The sequence below is a fragment of the Bombus affinis genome, chromosome 14 (genome assembly GCF_024516045.1).
Source record: "Bombus affinis isolate iyBomAffi1 chromosome 14, iyBomAffi1.2, whole genome shotgun sequence".
Lineage (NCBI taxonomy): Eukaryota > Metazoa > Arthropoda > Insecta > Hymenoptera > Apidae > Bombus > Bombus affinis.
The window spans coordinates 3,581,744-3,599,059 of record NC_066357.1 but is presented as its reverse complement, the minus strand read 5'-3'; the positions used below and the strand labels follow the sequence as shown (position 1 = coordinate 3,599,059).

General features: G+C 34.9%; 3 protein-coding genes across 4 annotated transcripts in view; 1 reads left to right on the top strand and 2 right to left on the bottom strand.

Annotated features, from left to right (window-relative positions):
- LOC126924401 (speckle-type POZ protein) overlaps nucleotides 1–13,415 on the top strand; it is a 44,090-nt gene extending 30,675 nt beyond the window's left edge. Inside the window, exons 3-8 of the mRNA XM_050738838.1 lie at nucleotides 8,104–8,225; nucleotides 8,842–8,993; nucleotides 9,271–9,398; nucleotides 9,490–9,667; nucleotides 9,808–10,129; nucleotides 10,276–13,415. Coding sequence (XP_050594795.1) covers nucleotides 8,104–8,225; nucleotides 8,842–8,993; nucleotides 9,271–9,398; nucleotides 9,490–9,667; nucleotides 9,808–10,129; nucleotides 10,276–10,420 — 1,047 coding nt within the window. The 3' untranslated portion in view covers nucleotides 10,421–13,415. The remainder of the gene's footprint in view (nucleotides 1–8,103; nucleotides 8,226–8,841; nucleotides 8,994–9,270; nucleotides 9,399–9,489; nucleotides 9,668–9,807; nucleotides 10,130–10,275) is intronic.
- A 133-nt stretch (nucleotides 13,416–13,548) lies between these two features.
- LOC126924425 (uncharacterized) lies at nucleotides 13,549–14,962 on the bottom strand. 2 transcript variants are annotated; one of them, XM_050738880.1, is made up of 6 exons: nucleotides 14,817–14,962; nucleotides 14,673–14,741; nucleotides 14,539–14,590; nucleotides 14,365–14,469; nucleotides 14,006–14,159; nucleotides 13,549–13,848 (listed from the first exon to the last, which is right to left on the bottom strand). In XM_050738880.1, the coding sequence occupies exons 1-6, from the start codon at nucleotides 14,848–14,850 to the stop codon at nucleotides 13,741–13,743; spliced, it is 522 nt and encodes a 173-aa protein (XP_050594837.1). In that variant the 5' UTR covers nucleotides 14,851–14,962; the 3' UTR covers nucleotides 13,549–13,740. The 2 variants fall into 2 exon arrangements, with proteins under 2 accessions (XP_050594837.1, XP_050594838.1); XM_050738881.1 differs by having other exon boundaries at nucleotides 14,539–14,587.
- Nucleotides 14,963–15,360: 398 nt separating this feature from the next.
- Nucleotides 15,361–17,203, bottom strand: LOC126924426 (huntingtin-interacting protein K). The gene is made up of 4 exons (XM_050738882.1): nucleotides 17,062–17,203; nucleotides 16,066–16,443; nucleotides 15,697–15,804; nucleotides 15,361–15,580 (listed from the first exon to the last, which is right to left on the bottom strand). The coding sequence occupies exons 2-4, from the start codon at nucleotides 16,246–16,248 to the stop codon at nucleotides 15,485–15,487; spliced, it is 387 nt and encodes a 128-aa protein (XP_050594839.1). The 5' UTR covers nucleotides 16,249–16,443; nucleotides 17,062–17,203; the 3' UTR covers nucleotides 15,361–15,484.
- Nucleotides 17,204–17,316: the final 113 nt, after the last annotated feature.

Here is a 17,316-nt window from a genome sequence, read left to right as displayed (position 1 = left end):
TCTGCAGAATGTTATTTCATCTCGAAATAGACTGGAAGTCTCTCTCATCTCGTTGATGAATTATTTCGATGCAGTAGAAACGAACTCGATTTACCGGATCTCCTCGAGCGTCGAGATTCCATCTCCCGTCTAATCGTCGCGTTCGTGTCACCTTGAGTTTGAGGAAAAATCTAACATGGCCTCGACTACCGCCGTGTAATTGCGAATCTTCCAAAGAAGGATTCGTTGGAAGATAGTTTATGTCTCTACTAGAACAGAAGGGTATAAATGGTGTATCGGTTTTGGTCTGACGGAACGAAAGAAGAGATGGATGTTTCTGCAACAGTGATCAGTCAGCCACCGATCTTTGACCTATCTCGTTCATGAAACACGTGATTCAAGGACGATTATGGACGATCATAGCGAATCGAATGACTCACAGGGGCCATCGAGCGGTACAATTTTTCTGGTTCCTCGTTACCTCGTTCCGAGGAAACGGACGAATCATATCGATATACCTCTACTCCACTTGCCAAGTTTAACAGTACTCGGACCCGATTAACAGTATTCTACAGGAGGTCGATGCTAAGCATCTATTCTTATACTCTTCTCGTTCTTTTTCTTTCTTTCGATGTCTTTCCATTGGTACTTGGCCGTACATCGACTCACACTGATAAGTGAAAAATGTTAGGAAGATGTAAAATTTTATTTAAAAAAACTTGTCAATGTCTTAACGATATATGTCGATATCAAATTATCGATACACCTTATCCGTATAGTAGCGAACTGTCTATAATATTTCGATATTATCGATTCTTCAACGGTATCGGTGTATCTATGCGGATTCAATTTATCGATATCTATCGAGAACCTTATCGTTAATAGCTCGCCTAACTTATCGTTACCGCAAATCTGACGTAACAAATAGATAGATAGATAGATAGAGAGAGAGAGAGAGATAAAGAGAGAGGGGGAGGGAGGGAGGGAGAGAGGGTCACTGTGCGGATCACGTGATCTCAGTTAACGAAAGGAATACACATGAACTCGTATTCGAGGGGATCAATCAAACGTGTAGGCAGGTTTGGATCATGGCCAACACGTACTATTACGTTTGAAGATACGGAATTAGATTGGGAAAATAATGTTGCTCGATCGGAACGGTCGCGTCGAGATACGTCTATACCCTTCTTTCTTTATATCGATCGAATTTCCCGCGTTTTAGTTAGCTTTTATTTAGCTTATCCTTAGCTTGTAAGTAGAACGTTGTATTTTATATATACATATGTGTATTGCAAACAAATTTTAAATATAAAACAACAGGTTGTTTAGATTTGTTTAAATATACTTATTTTACTACGTGTCATACACGTACTCGCTTGTGGGAATTAGAATTTTCTTCCCGTTTCCTTTGTTATTTTATAATTTTGTTGTTCGAAGCAGATTATTACAATAATACTAGAATATTAGAATAATAATATAAGACCGATTTTGCTCAGTTGTTGACATGTTAATCTTTTTTCGTTCTTGGACAGTAAGTTAAGAGAACTTCATCTAAAATGTTCCTCTAGCAACTAGCATGGATTACACATATGGTATGAAACACGTCTAACGCTAGTTAAAGCGTCCTTAATCTGTACACGTTATGAACTACTATCACTACCTTCGAGCATCGCAACTTCACGATACGAAACATCGTTTCCTTTTTGAAGTATCGACTTATTGCACAGTTAACACTTTGATTCGTCACAAAAAAAGAAATTCAGACTAGTAGAACCTTTTGTAAAACAGGTCCTGTTGTAAATATCGCTTCAATAGTTGCAGTGACTCGAAGCGAATTCTTTACGCAATTTTTTACTATTTATGCCTTTTTTTACTCCGTGAGAAAGAATACTGGCTTCAAAAATATACCGTTTATTTTTGTATCCTTTGATCCAGAATAAAACGGAAACTTAAAAATAAAAAAGATATTAGTAATAACGTGTAACAAATAAAATACAAGAAAAAGTATAACGATCAAAGCATTCAATTAACATCTTGAGGTACGGAAGATCGAAAGACTGTAGGAAGACAGAAAGCAGATAATTTGTTCACGGTTGCAAGAGATTATCAGCGATCCTTTGAAGACGTGTCTTCGATATCTGAAGGTTGCATCGATTATCAGGTTCAAGTACGACTTCACGCTACAAAGCGTGGCTTCTTCTTTGAGCTACTGACGTATAGTAAGTCGGAAACAAATGCGCCGATTATTCAAATTTTCCATTCGATTCCATTAACAAATAATTTAATTCTTATTCGCATAATCCTATTCTTTGGTTGAAATCAATTCTTAAACCGTTATCATCGAGTTCGAATTATTATTGTTTTTTATTTGTTTGCCAATTATTTTCTATACGTGTATCTTACGACGAATATGCCTTGTCTTTTCGATATTTAACACACAAACATGTGCGTTAATGTCGCTAAATTCCTTCGAACGAATCCATGTTTCTATGGATCGAACAGTGATCGATCAAAATCTCGAGCTGTCCAGCTCGACGAATTCCTCTGCTCGGCTAGTCGAGCGAACAGCTGAAAACGGCTCACGTGGTGTGCGCTGGGTTCGATGATCCTCACTTCGGCGTGACCTTCGCTGGCTATCCCACAGGTTCAATGCACGCTTGTTGTACGTGTAATCTCGTAACCAGTTACGTCTTACTCGAGCTCGGAAAATGCCTCTTCCTCTTCTGTATTGCTCGTGAAACTCGACCTTTTACGACTCTGCCCCGCATTGACGTTCTTTCAACCTTATTGCTGACCACTACTACAGTCCGCTTCTGCTTCTACTTCTGCTTTTACTTCTGTGAGAAAAACTCTTATTAATGAAAGGTCTACAATTAACTTTTTACATCGTTATACTAAATACTTCCTTTTTTTCTTTTCTTTTTTTTATTTATTTTTTTTTGTAATACATTCACTTAGAGTAGACTTTACTATGTCTCGTTGATTACTGATAATTATAATAAGGATCATCTTTCCACGATGAATGCGTTATAATAATTACACAGCACAGTAGCTCGTTTTACAAGATTGCTAGTACATTTATAAGATTGCGAATATTTATGACTATGTTGGAAACGATTCGCGTCACGACTCAAGGTTTCACGAAGTAATCATTTTTCGATCACATTAGCTTCGTGCTTTTTTTATAAAGCCGATAAAACATAGGCTGATTTGATCTGTATAGAGAAATATAAAATTCTATTTCGAACGATTGTGTGCGATTGTTAATTGTGAAAAAGATACGTGTGGTAGAAGCTAGTGCTTTTTCTAATCTAGATCAAAAAAGAAATGACTTGTCCCAGTTGACGTGAATTATTTTGTATTTATACCCATCGACTGACATACCGTAATAGAAAGGCGCATATAATATTGACAAAGGGGTGAGCATTTATTTTTGAAACAATTTTCTCGATTGAAAGAAAATTTTGCATCGGCATCTCTTCAGGATGTAATATTATGTACAGAATGAAACATAATACAATTTTTCTATAGAATTTCATCGCTTTTAGAAAATGTTTTTCTACGGTACAATTAAATCAACTTTCCTGTTGGAGGAGAAAATTTTCTATGGGAAGTCTTAATTTCGTCGTCGTATTAAAGATCATTAATTTCCATATTCCGCAGAAATCGTACATTGTTTTCAGCGAAAAAAAAGCGATCGAAGAAAGACGAAGAAGAGGGAAGTGACTTTCACTTCGTCCAGAGTCGTTGCGCTGACGTTTCTCACGCTTCCCTTTGTACATCGATTTGTCGATTCTTCGTACGATGGTTTTCTCTTTCGCGACTTCGTTGTTTCGTATTTTCTTCGCGGAAACCGGCCGTTTAACGAAGTAGACGAAGTTTCGAAACGAATCGACGTTTCACGCCGCATTGCTCCGCGATAGAAACTGATAATCGCCTGTTCAAACTGATTATCCGTTCTCTAGACAGTTGTTAGCTGTCTTCGTTTCTATCTGATCGCTAGTCAAGAGTTGTTGCCTATGTTAATTAACCCGATCGATGCGATATTTTCCGGTTTAAGAGAAAATCGACCTCGTGTATCGTATCGGATTGCTTCAACAGGCCAAATTTGCAATCTACGCTTGCTTCTGCATTATAAATTTCAATCATTACCCGATTAGATGAACCGATACAAACTGAATTTATCTGAACGCGAAATTCTACTATACTTCTACAACAGGATCCGATTATGTAAACTCCAGTTATACAAAATGCTCGTGTCTATCCCATAAACTGCTCCGTAGATCCATCTCGACAAAGTTCTACTGTTATTTCATATATTAATAAAAATAAATTTAAAAAATCACTAAAAATAGCGATAGCCCAACCACATACGTCGCACTTCGCATAAACGCATATAACGTTTTGTTTTCACATGAACGTTTATTGGCACGAACAAGCCAATTATTCTGCAATACTAACATCTTACGATCTCCCAAAAAGGAAAAAAAGCCAAGCTTAATTAATCCATGCAAAAGCTTTGAATATTACGATAGATAACAATTGCTCTATGTGAGAAAACCTCGAACATCCTGGGGAACCTCCAACAGCACGCATTCGTTGTCAATGACCTATGACGTGTGAATCTGTTTGCGTGATGTCGTTTCGGTAATAAAAATTTCATGGGACTCCGATTCGAGCCGGGTTTCAAGGGTCCCTAACGGCATAGGCCGGTGCTCTGAAGGCCGTAACGCGAATCGCGATAAGGGCTACGTCAAACCAGCAGGCCAACTAGAGAAATAGATTTGGCTTCGGGCTCGGTTTCGTTCGCCAAGGTCGTGTACATACGACGTCAGGGATCGTTGACTCATAGGGGCTCGACCTCGGTGTCTTCTTCTTCCTCTTCCTCTTGTCTTCTTCGCCTATCTCTCTTCGATCCACGTCTTCCTTTTTGGTCTCCATCAGTTTTCGAGGTCGATCGCTAAGTATGATATGAATTTTTAGGTTTTTTTTAGAATGTTTGACTAACTCGGTGTGCGTCCTCAGACAAGGTACGCTTCTTCGAAGTGTCCTTCTGTTTTTTTTTTTTTTTTTTTGCTTTTGCAAATAACCCATGGTTCTGATGGTTCTTCGACGTAGCAACCGAATTTAAAATACAATTTAGGAAGTAATTTAAAATTTTGATAACGCGTTCATCGTCCATTAACTATAATGAGACTATCGAATATGCAGAGTACCAATAATTCTCGACTGGAATTAATAACATTGCTGGCTGCGCGAATTAATAGCAGCTCAACCTTTTGTGAACTTCTTTACAAAGGATAATCGCCGATTTTAAGCTTTTGGTGATAAATTTTCTGCCATTCTTTAATTTTCTCTCGTTCTTTAATCTTCTCTCGCAAATCATTGACGATTATGAACTTCTTCCGGCAAACCATCGATAATGTTGCTTTCTTCTTAGAATAATAATCCCAACTTTTACTCGATTAAAGAAAAAATAGTGATTTCAAGTTTCTAGGGAACTTCGTGTTATTTAAAGTTCCCGTACGCAAATTGTTGCTGATTCACGCGGGGATCGATTTCGAACGGAAGTGGATGCACGCCTGGTCACGTTTCAGAACGGAAAAGAGGTAGCCGATCGATTGTCCGATCGTCGAGTATGTACCGCTCACCACTTTTCTTCCTCTGTACGCGTTATGCAATTTATATTGGTTGAGTTGCTGTTTTAATCTTGTTTTCGTAGAAGATTATGCAATCTCTAGGAAATAGGTATTCTTTTTAATGGTTAGGCGATTAGTTATTATTGTAAAAACGAGTCACTCCTAATAAGTCTGCCCCTTTAAATGCCTTGTGGCTTGGAATAAATTTCTAACAAGTGGAATCTTTTCAACGAGTTACAACACGGTTCCTAAATCATTTGACAATGTTAAATGTCTCATACTCGAACATCAGTGGTATTCTTAACAGAATTGATTATTTGAACGATTCTGATAAGCTCTGAATTCAGTAAACGATTCACTGCATTATTTTCATGTGTGTTTCGTAGCAACTGCTACCCGTTACACCACACCGCGTTTCTTGCTCATCATAATCAACGCCTACTTGAATTCCTATGAATGAATTGACGCATCTGACCCTTCTGGAATGCAATTTTCCATTAAGTAATCTATTTCGTAACCGACAGGTTATTAAACTCCTACAGTTTTCATCCTGGTCTTCTTCGACTACTACGATACGATAGTCCCTAAAGATGTAATACAAGTATTAATATTATAATTAATAATGCTACTATATAAATGGAAAGTCTAATAGTAACAACGATATGTTTAATAATACCGCTGTTCCCTAAAATATAAATAAAATTCATGTTCCCATTCATAGTCCCTAAAGATGCAATACAAATATTAATATTATAATTAATAATGCTACGATATAAATAGAAAGTCTAATAGTAACAACGATATGTTTAATAATACCGCTAAAATATACCCTAAAATATAATTAAAATTCATGTTAATAAAAAATTCATGTGAAAAGTATCAATATTTAATATGTCATCAACGTTGTGAATGAAAATTCGAAGAACATCGGGATAAACTCTATGATCATCCTTTTCCTCCACGTCTATATATATTCTCCTTATCATCCTCAAATTAGCATATGCATAATTTAACAAGTCACATCGAGCAGTGGTAACGTGCATCGAAGCGAACACCGCAAAGGTTAAATCCTTTTTTCTACGCGTTTTTTTCTTTCAAGGTAATTACGTAAGAGATGTAAGTTCAATTCGACCCTGGCTCCTTCTCTCTCTCTCTCTCTCTCCAACACGTGCACCCGTACTTGTAGTACTTCTCGCGACTCGTCTGCTCGCTACTTCAAGGCCGCGATCAATTTAGTCGTAGGAACCTTCGACGTTCCTCTCAAAAAGAATCTCTGTTAGCTTTTTTCCTCTCTGTTTCCTTCTTCCTTTCTGCTTGGGGCCACGCGACGAAACTAGCGAAACAAATATATCCGAGGACGTGGAAATCATTCGACACACATCTATACGCATACATATAGAGAAACAATATATATAATAACTTGCAAAAGTTTCAGATAAATATCTCGCTGGCCGATTATCCTAGGCATATCCGGACAATAGACAGCGAAAGAGATCGAAATTTACCACGTTTTTCCGCCGCGTGCATCCACTGGTGGTACAAGTTTGAACTTCTTGCTTGAATTATTCGTTGTTTCGTGTCGTGCGCGACCGGCGTATCTCACGAGGTTTGTCATAATCTGAAAGCAGACGACGTAAAGAAAGGTATTCTCCAATCGCGGTCGATAAGAGAGAAATTCACCACGCAGCTCGTAAAAATATATTAGTGGTATTTTTTATTTTTCATTTTTTTCTTTAACTCGTAATATAGCTGTCAAGTATTTATGATCTACTCTGTGCTCGTAACGACGTGGAATGATTGTTTTAATCTGTTTGTCTGGTCAGAAGTCATTTAATACTTCGCGATGATACTTCGCTTCGTAAGAGGTTTTTCTATATCGCGGACTTAAGGAATGAAGTGGTAGTGAAGGTCTTCTTGAGATTACAGAATCGTTACGTATATTTTTCTGGATACGACAGAGAATTAAAGTGCATCTATGTAATATGTAGTTCTTGGTATCTATGCTTCTCGATACGATTTACGTAGAAATACGTTATTGGTCTTCTAACAGAGAAATCTTTTGTTGAACGAGCAGAGGAAACTAGATTTGAAAAATTTATGTTACAAAGAGGACATTGCTTTGTTAATATCTGGCGGACTAAATTATCTAAAAGTTAAATGCGTAATTCTCTGTAAATAAGAAATTATCTGGAATAAACACAGATGGCGCACAATTATCGATATCCTCGTGTAAACTTACACCCAATATCCGATCGGTAGTTTTACTTTTCATTTCAAGCTTTTACAAAATGAAAGTTATATATCGATCCAATTTATCGATACCGAAAAGAAACAACTCAAATTATTACTTGAACGTTGTTTAAACTTGATTAAAAAAGAAAAGAAGTTGCGCATATTTGCGTAATCCTTAGCGTAGATAGATTAAGGTAGATTCCACGGGATACATTCTGACGTGGTATCGCATTTGAAGGTTTTATGTGCACAGGTGAAGGTGGTTAAGTTCAGCTACATGTGGACGATAAATAACTTCAGCTTTTGCCGAGAGGAAATGGGAGAAGTACTAAAGTCGTCCACCTTCTCAGCAGGGGCCAACGATAAATTAAAATGGTAAGATCCTAAAGATGAAGCTCGTTTATCAGACGTACGACACGTGTCCAAAGATGTTCGTGTTACAAATCTATTGTAAAAAAATCATCCAGACAAAATTGTTTAAGATCCTTTGCATTGCATACCACGCCATTCTCCCGGTCTTACTTCTTAATCCGTTGTTTATTTTTCTCTTTTCACTTCTCTTTTCTTTCTTTTTTTGTTTCGTTTTACGATGTCTTTCGCTGTTACGTTAATACACGGGACGCGCATAATAACGTAAGATAACTACGTCTGGAATATTCACAATTCTGTTATCATAATGCAATTTTTTTATCTAGCTTCTTTTATTTGCTTGTACCGTTTAATGAGATATGTCACCGTGAAATCACAGAATTGCAAAACTTTGTACAATCTCTGTATACCTTCCTTTTGTCGGCATGTCACGATAATATTTTTTATTTGAATGTAATAGCGAAAAAGAAAAAAGAGAAAAAAAAAAAGAAAACGTCGTATTTCACGAATGCATGATCTTTGTTATCTACTGATAAAAATAGCGTACAAATAAATGAAATAAAGAACAACAAGTTTGGAAGATTGGAAAAAGCAAATTTATATTAACGGCAATTGATTTTAGGTGCCTAAGAGTGAATCCTAAGGGTCTGGATGAGGAGAGCAAAGACTACCTGTCTCTGTATCTCCTTCTCGTTTCGTGCAACAAATCTGAAGTCAGAGCAAAGTTCAAATTTTCTATTCTTAATGCCAAAAGAGAAGAAACCAAAGCAATGGGTAAGTGATGAACACGTGAAACGGATGCAATGCAGGGTATTTTAAAAATTTCCACTAGCATCTTAACCGTGGACACTATATCATACAATGATAATATTGTGCAATTATTTTCCGTGCCTTGTAATTTTCAAAAAAGTCTCATGGTCTTGGAAACGGTATCAGAGATTCGTGATAATCTTAGTCTGTTTCCAAACTTCCCTAAACTTAATTCGTTTCCGTTAGAACCTAGTCCATGATCGTTGAAAAATGATAAACAACGGTACTTTTATGCTTTCAGAGAGCCAACGTGCTTACAGGTTCGTCCAAGGTAAAGATTGGGGTTTTAAGAAGTTCATTAGGAGAGATTTCTTATTGGATGAAGCCAATGGACTTTTGCCCGACGATAAACTCACGATATTCTGTGAGGTATATACCTTTGTATGTTACATACTCAATACTTGTGCGATTTACTAATGTTTACCGTGAACGAAATCTATAATTCAGCGAAATATTACAGGTCAGCGTAGTGGCGGACAGCGTGAATATTTCCGGGCAAAGTAATACTATACAATTCAAAGTTCCAGAATGTCGACTACCGGATGACCTTGGGCTTCTGTTTGAAAACCAAAAATTCAGCGATGTCACGCTGACAGTGTGTGGAAGGGAATTTCAGGCGCACAAAGCCATCCTTGCAGGTAAACTAATTTCTTCGTTTACTGAGATTATTTCCCAAAATTAATATGTTTGCTTCTGTTAGAAAACCGTACGTTTCTGCAGGACGAACGTTTCTTCGGGGAAATAGATGATTTTTTCATTTTATAATCTTATCGTTTAGCGCGAAGTCCCGTTTTCTCGGCGATGTTCGAGCATGAGATGGAGGAAAGAAAACAAAACCGCGTGGACATCACCGACGTGGACCACGAAGTGTTACGAGAGATGCTGCGGTTTATATACACCGGAAAGGCAGCAAATTTGGAAAAAATGGCGGACGATTTACTAGCTGCGGCGGACAAATACGCATTAGAAAGGTTGAAGGTCATGTGCGAGGAAGCATTATGCACGAGTTTAGCAATCGAAAACGCAGCCGACATCCTGATTCTCGCTGATCTTCATAGCGCCGATCAACTCAAGGCACAGGCCATAGATTTTATCAATACGTAAGTACTTGTTCAGATATATAACACATGTTCAATGTACTCGCATAACAGTTTTTTTTTCTTTTTTATTGTGGAACAGCTGTACAGCTTAAGAGCTGATAAGAAAAGAAAAATATTTCAATCATTTTGTTTGATTTGTTTTACAGACACGCGACGGATGTGATGGACACAGCGGGTTTTAAATCGATGGTGAACTCTCATCCGCATCTCATAGCGGAAGCGTTTCGAGCGTTAGCCACCCAACAAATTCCACCGATCGGACCGCCCAGGAAGCGAGTGAAACAGAGCTGAAAACAGTCACCGTTAACTCCGGGCACGACCTCCACATCGCCCCCGCCTATTCTGCATCCTTCATGACTTTTTTGTGTACAGTGATACAAGTAGTGCTAAATAAATGTTTCCTAGTGCGCCATCATCTGGTCCACTTGAAAAGGAACTGCGACGAGAACTGTTCTTCATGGGTTTTGACCGATAAACGTATCTTTCAAACAAGAAATACAGTGTTGCAACGTTGCAGCGGTTCAAATGGCCAGCTCCAGACAAGAAACGCAATTAACCTATGGCTATAGACTTTGTTGTAATTCGGTGAGATCGTCGACGTTAGAAGAAGCCTATCACATAAAATGGAGAGAGAAGTTCGAGCACTTGTACACACGTATATGGAAGATAATCTGGAAACAAGTAAATCATGATGCGTTTACCCTAGCTGGTTGGAAACGGTTTGGAGAATTTTTGGTACTTTGCATTGTGCGTCTTGTATTAACGTTACGTTCTCGTGCGTGAGAGAGACATGTGTTTTTATCCACCGACACGCAACACAATCATGTCAGCGATTTATCAATGCGCATCATTAGGGTCTCGCAATGGATTTGCTTTCGTTCATAAAACGAAAATAGCTAGAAGCGCGCATACCATCTATGTATTACGCAAAAGACATCAGAAGCAGCCAGAGGACCAAGGCGAGATTGAAACTCGCTGAAACATTGCTACACACATATACACTCACACGCGAAGAGGGAGGTATACACATGATGCACGAAGAAAGTTGTGATAGACGTCGATCAGACGCTTATAAGAAAAAGATTTTGTTCCTTTGTCGAAAAAATATGAATCAAACGAAATGTCCCTCGCTTGTTCGTCATGTACGCGAGTGACAAGAATAAAATTAGATATGTTTATTACTGATATAGTGATTTTTAGTTTTAAATGGAAAAAAAGAAGGCAAAATGAAAACGTCGAATTCTTCCAAGAACGGAGAAAAAATGATTCTAGTTAGTGTTTTTTATGATCTCTTTCTCTCAGCATATACGACTACTACTATGATTACTATTAATGCTACGCAATCTGTGCCCCGTATTTTTGTATATTTTTTGTCTGCAGATACCGCCCCATGTCCCATCCTCTATGCGGCCTTTTTCTCTATGTCCCTGAACCCTCACCCCTTTATTGCTAGGCACAGTTTGTTTTGTTTTCTCGAGTATTGCATAGTAGACGAAGTGATAGATTCGAATTATTATTATTATTATTATTATTATTATTATTATTATTATTATTATTATTATTATTATTATTATTATATTATTATTATTATTATTATTATTATTATATTGTATTAAATTTAGGGTTGTCCATAATTTATCAAATTTTATGTTGATTACTATTGAAATGTCTATCGTATTCGTATGCAGGATGCTCTATATTAATTAAAGGTGATACAAGAATCGCATTAAATGAAAAGATGAAGTCGATGAAACGCGTTATCAAAAAAGAAGGAAATGACGTAAAAGGAACAGGAAACAAAAAAAATGAAAAAAAAAAGAGTTAAAACAAACTGTATAAAATAACAAGGTTAGTCAATTACATAGTACGAGAATATTAATCGTTTTTTGTGTAATTAATTATCAAAATCGCAAAATTATGTGGTCAATGATCTGAATTATGGGCAACCGGCAGAATACGTAAAACAATAATCATCATTTAGTACCGTACTGGCTTCCTGATCCTCCGACCTAGCTTTACCGAACGTTTTAAATACAAGATATAAATACCTACCATTACAAGGAAGTAATGATATCGAAGATTTAATGCCATACATGTTCTGTGATAAGACCACTGTAATTAACCGCAATTGTATCACAACCTTTCTAGAACTTTCTGACGATCCTGGCAGCCAGTGAATTTATCTTTTAAGGAAACGGTCGCTATATCCGGACAGTCCCAAATCTAGCGTCCCTTTCGATTTTAAGGTTTTTACTGTACATATCTACTGTATTTTATAAGAACTGAACCGAAACGGAACCATACTTTTAATGAAGGGTACAATAATCAACTATAATTTATTCTATTTTACAGACTGTGCTAAACTCATGTTCCTTGAAACACACTAGCAATGCTTTAAGTAAATGTAATGTAATTGCGACAAATTAATACGATTAGATTATATATGTGTATCTCGTTTTTAATCTCGACACGTGCATACACTTACCCGTACCGCCTGTCGTGATGGCGTAATGTATCTCTGTCGAGGTTAAAAAGTAATGAAGAAAAAAGAAGCAACTCCTATGGAAAAATAGTTAGGGAATGTTTTTCCACCGTTTTTTACATGATGTTTATTTCATTTGTAGTAGGTTTTAAGGCTTACGAAAGAATAAGTCGATAAAACTACAAAACAGAGAAATGAAAATAAAGAGAAAATAAGTGTAAAGGAAACAATGAAATATGTAAGCGCTTTAAGGAACAGATTTTGGCCATGTGTGCTCGCTCAGATTTTAAAGATGTCAAACAAAAAAAGAGAAAAGAAAAAATTGTCTACGTCCATTCTAATACCCATGTTCTATCTTTGGGACTGTGCGGCGAACAAAAAAATATCTCATGAAACTCGTAATGTTGAATGTCTTTTTCCTAAAAACGCGAAAAACTAAATATTAATACCGTACGACAGTTCGAGAAACATTAGATGCAATTCTTTTTGAACCAATCTGCATGAGCGTATGACTGGATAATTTGATAAACTAAGTACAAGTAAGACAAGTGTTACCTCATCATGAAAATCAGCATGTTCGTGTCGCACTAGCTACTACTGCGCTGCTGTCTGATACACTTCCATTGTATATTGCATTTAAACTCGAAGAAAAAAAAGAAGCTTTTTGTAACGAATAGTTCAGCAGTGGTAGCTTTTCGAAGTACATGACTGCTGTTCATCGAACCCAGCTCATATAAACGTTCATTTTTCCATTTACTTTAAGTCATTGCACCACATCAAATAAATGACATTTTCATTATATAATCATGAGAATTTTACGTGATTTTCATTATCCCTCGACATGTCGCTTATTTATTTAATACATTTCAGTGTTTGTTTCGAATATGTCAGCAGATGGAAAATATATATATAAAAAATAATATTAAATGCAATGATATAGATTCATAATAAAAGAATTTTTATTGCTCTCTCTCTCTCTCTCTCTCTCTCTCTCTCTCTCTCTCTCTCTCTTACATGAAATAAAAATTTTATTTAGATATCTTATTTGTAACTAATTCAGCTCCTTCTTAATTAACTGGGACTAAATTAGATATGAGACATGATTACAAATACGTGACTACAAAATGTGTTAAATATAATTTGTGTTCGGAATTATTGGTTGATTAATCGAATGCGATACTTGTTTAGATTGTTGCGAACTTTCTTGATAAACTGGTGGTGCTTCAAACATAGATACCTAGAGAAAACAAATACACGTAAAATAACATGTTATTACGCGATAAAACTAGATTTTTATCTAATCTAGATTTTTATCTATCTTATTGATGTTGATTGTTTTATTTCCTTTTTTGTGTATTATATTTTTTGGATTAATAGAATAAAAATGAACATACGCTATTCAATGGAGATTCATAAGGAGGAGATGCACTGCAAGCTGCATTATAAGACGGTGGACTGTCCACTGATGGTTCATAAATTGAATTAGATTGTAATGATCTGCAATCTATATTATCATTGGAAGCAGCACTATATCTCTGATGAGTATCTCTGTAAAGTGTAAAGTCTCATTAATGATAATAAAAGCGGTATTAACGACCAGCAATTTTGTTTATTTGTCAAATAGATGACAAAAATAGATAAAATTTAGGCTATTCTAAATTTTAGAACTATATTTGTAGAACTAAATCATAGCTTCAAAAATCTATTAGAATTGGATTACAAAATTATTTAGATTTTAAGGCACAATTCGTACCTGCTATAGGATCTGCAATATATTAAAATTGCGAAAAAGAAACCAAATACTAATAATAGAAAGATGACCATTTTCGTCGCTGTAATCGTACTCCAGTCTTTATCCCTAAAAACAAGTTAATTGATATAATATAAAAAGTTCATATATGTGTGGAAGTAAAGGAAATGACCTTACCAATAAAAATTACAATTAAGGTATGTGCAACAGCATGGAAATTGAAGCGCTCCTAGAAGAAGATACAAAAATAGAGTAAATTTGAAGCTATATATCATTTTTATATTTTATTAATTTAATTATATGTAATTTACCTCTGTATTTTAGAAACTGATTGTATTTAAATGTATTATTGCATACACATGGTGATGGTGTTTGTGATCCTGTTTAGAAACAATACTTTTTTATCATATACGGAAAAATGAGAATGTTTTAACAAAATAAAATCTGATGCACACCTGTATCATCACTTAAACAATTCACTATGCACATGTTATATATAATGAAACATAAAATAATGTGCCTCTGAAAATTAAATTTAGATACAATACAGAAATCTAAATTATTTCACATTATGATTTTCAACTAAGAGATTATATTGCACTGTGATTTCCCTAATTTTCCAGATTTTATTGAAATTTTATTGAAAATTGGTTAGAAAAGTATAGATACACTATAAATCTTTCAACCTTTTGCAAACAAGTAAATACGTTATTTTGAGCTAACAATCAACACCTTGCACATATAAAGGCTATAATCTTATCATATGGTAACACACTGATAACACATACAGTTTCAATTATTTTATCCTGAGATATAATATACTCCCTAACATATTCTAATTGATGTGTCCTTAAGAAATGGTATAAATAGGTACATGAATAAAAAGAATGTGTGTATATATATATGTATGTATATATATATGTATGTATGTATGTATGTATGTATGTATGTATGTATGTATATATATATATATACATATATATACAGGATAGCTTAGAGTATATTTTGCAATATACACGAATAAATTATTAATAACCCAAAGTGATAATAGTCCCCAAGTCCATATAATTTACAATAAAGTTGATTCTTATGTTAGTGTTTGTTTGAAATTGATGCTGTACAGTTAATTTGTTAATGTAATTAATGCCTCCACAATGTTTCCACTATGTTCCCTGAGCGTTTGTTCTGCTACGTTTCGATTTATTTCCATTTCTTTCATCTGGAATGAAATGAATTTAATATTAATCTAATGAATATAATAAAATTTTCAACATATAATAAATAGAGGAAAATTAATTAGAAAAGAATATTAATAACAATTATCAAATATCTTACAATAAGATCTACGTCTTCCTTTTTAATAGGAACTTTTAGCAATTCCTTTTCTCTCGCCTTCTTCTCTGCAGCTTCTTTATTCCGTCGATCTCCGATTATACTTAACGCCTGTAGTATACAAATCGTACTGAATGATTGCAACTTATAATTAAGTGTGTGTTGTGTGTATACAACTTTTTATAGGTTAGACTTAATGATTACATATTTTTGAACAATTAACCTATAAAAATGAATGTATACTCAACAAAGGAAAACAGGAAAACTGACTTTTAACATGAAAGATATAAATTTTCATCATTGCCAAAGAAACTTAGTAAATGTTGTTGACAACCATAAACACGTGGAATATAAGATAATAGGATCACTTACGCAAGAGAATCCATCCGATGAGGATATTTCCTTTTCCTCCGCATAATCTGTGACTTTTTCGAGATCTGCCGCTCCGCTATCATATTTTGCTGCTTTTTTCTGTGATTTCTCCTGTTGTACTTCATCGGAGTCACCATTTACATCGTTATCCGCCATTTTTCCCTTTTTTAAAACGTACTTCATGCTCTATAGACGATTATAAACTGCATGTGATAACTTCACAGTGTGCAATCTAATTTTTTCAAAAATTTTTCAAAAAACAATTATTCGTATCTGATTTGTTACAAGATATTTTATTACAAAATATTGATTATAAATTGTTGGAAGAGCTAGTAATTCCATGTCGAGCTGTGATTTGATGCATTATATCATTGTGTTCTGTTAACATGGAAGATACAATTATGACTTACTAAAATGTTACATTTATGAAATATAAAATCATAAATTTGTTTATTTACATAAGTCATGCGTAATTTCATATACCAATGTTTGATTCATTTGTCTTTGTAATATCTTTAAAATATCTTTGGAAGAAATAATTTAATGATACATATATTTGGAATGTTAATCCATAATCAAACATAAGAAAGCAATAATAATTACTCGTAAAAAGTTTATTCAATATGTATTACATTTCCTCTTTAACTAACAAATATAAAAAATGACAAAATATTTATACTTATTTTAATTTGTCATGACAGTAGACGTGAGAATCACGCGCATAGGCGCGTAAAGAAGACGTAAGACTATAAAAGAAGTTAATGTTAGTCTCATGTCGTCACGTGGAGTATTTGTATAAAAAATTTATGATTTTTCTTAATCTGCGGAATGTTCAATTTCATGAAGAAATAAATATATAAGATCAACTTTTCAATGCAAATATTCCACTAAGCTATGCTTAAATCAAAAGAAATTGAAGTTCGATATATGTATGTATGTATTACGAATTTTACGCACGAATTGATGTATTTCGTCATAAAAGACTAAAAGAATTACCGAAAATGTTGATTTCCGGAAATGTTGATTCTTCTACGATATTGATATCAGATAATCTTATATTCAAATCTTCGCTAATACTTTGAGCTTATCTATACAATATGTCACAAAATAGATAATTGATGAATCTCCAGTTGTAATAACTGACCCCATGAGAGTCTGACAATCGATATTTATTTGTTATATAATATAAAATTACAATATTATAATAATTACTAGTTACAAGATATCTTTTACTTATGAAGTTTAATACCA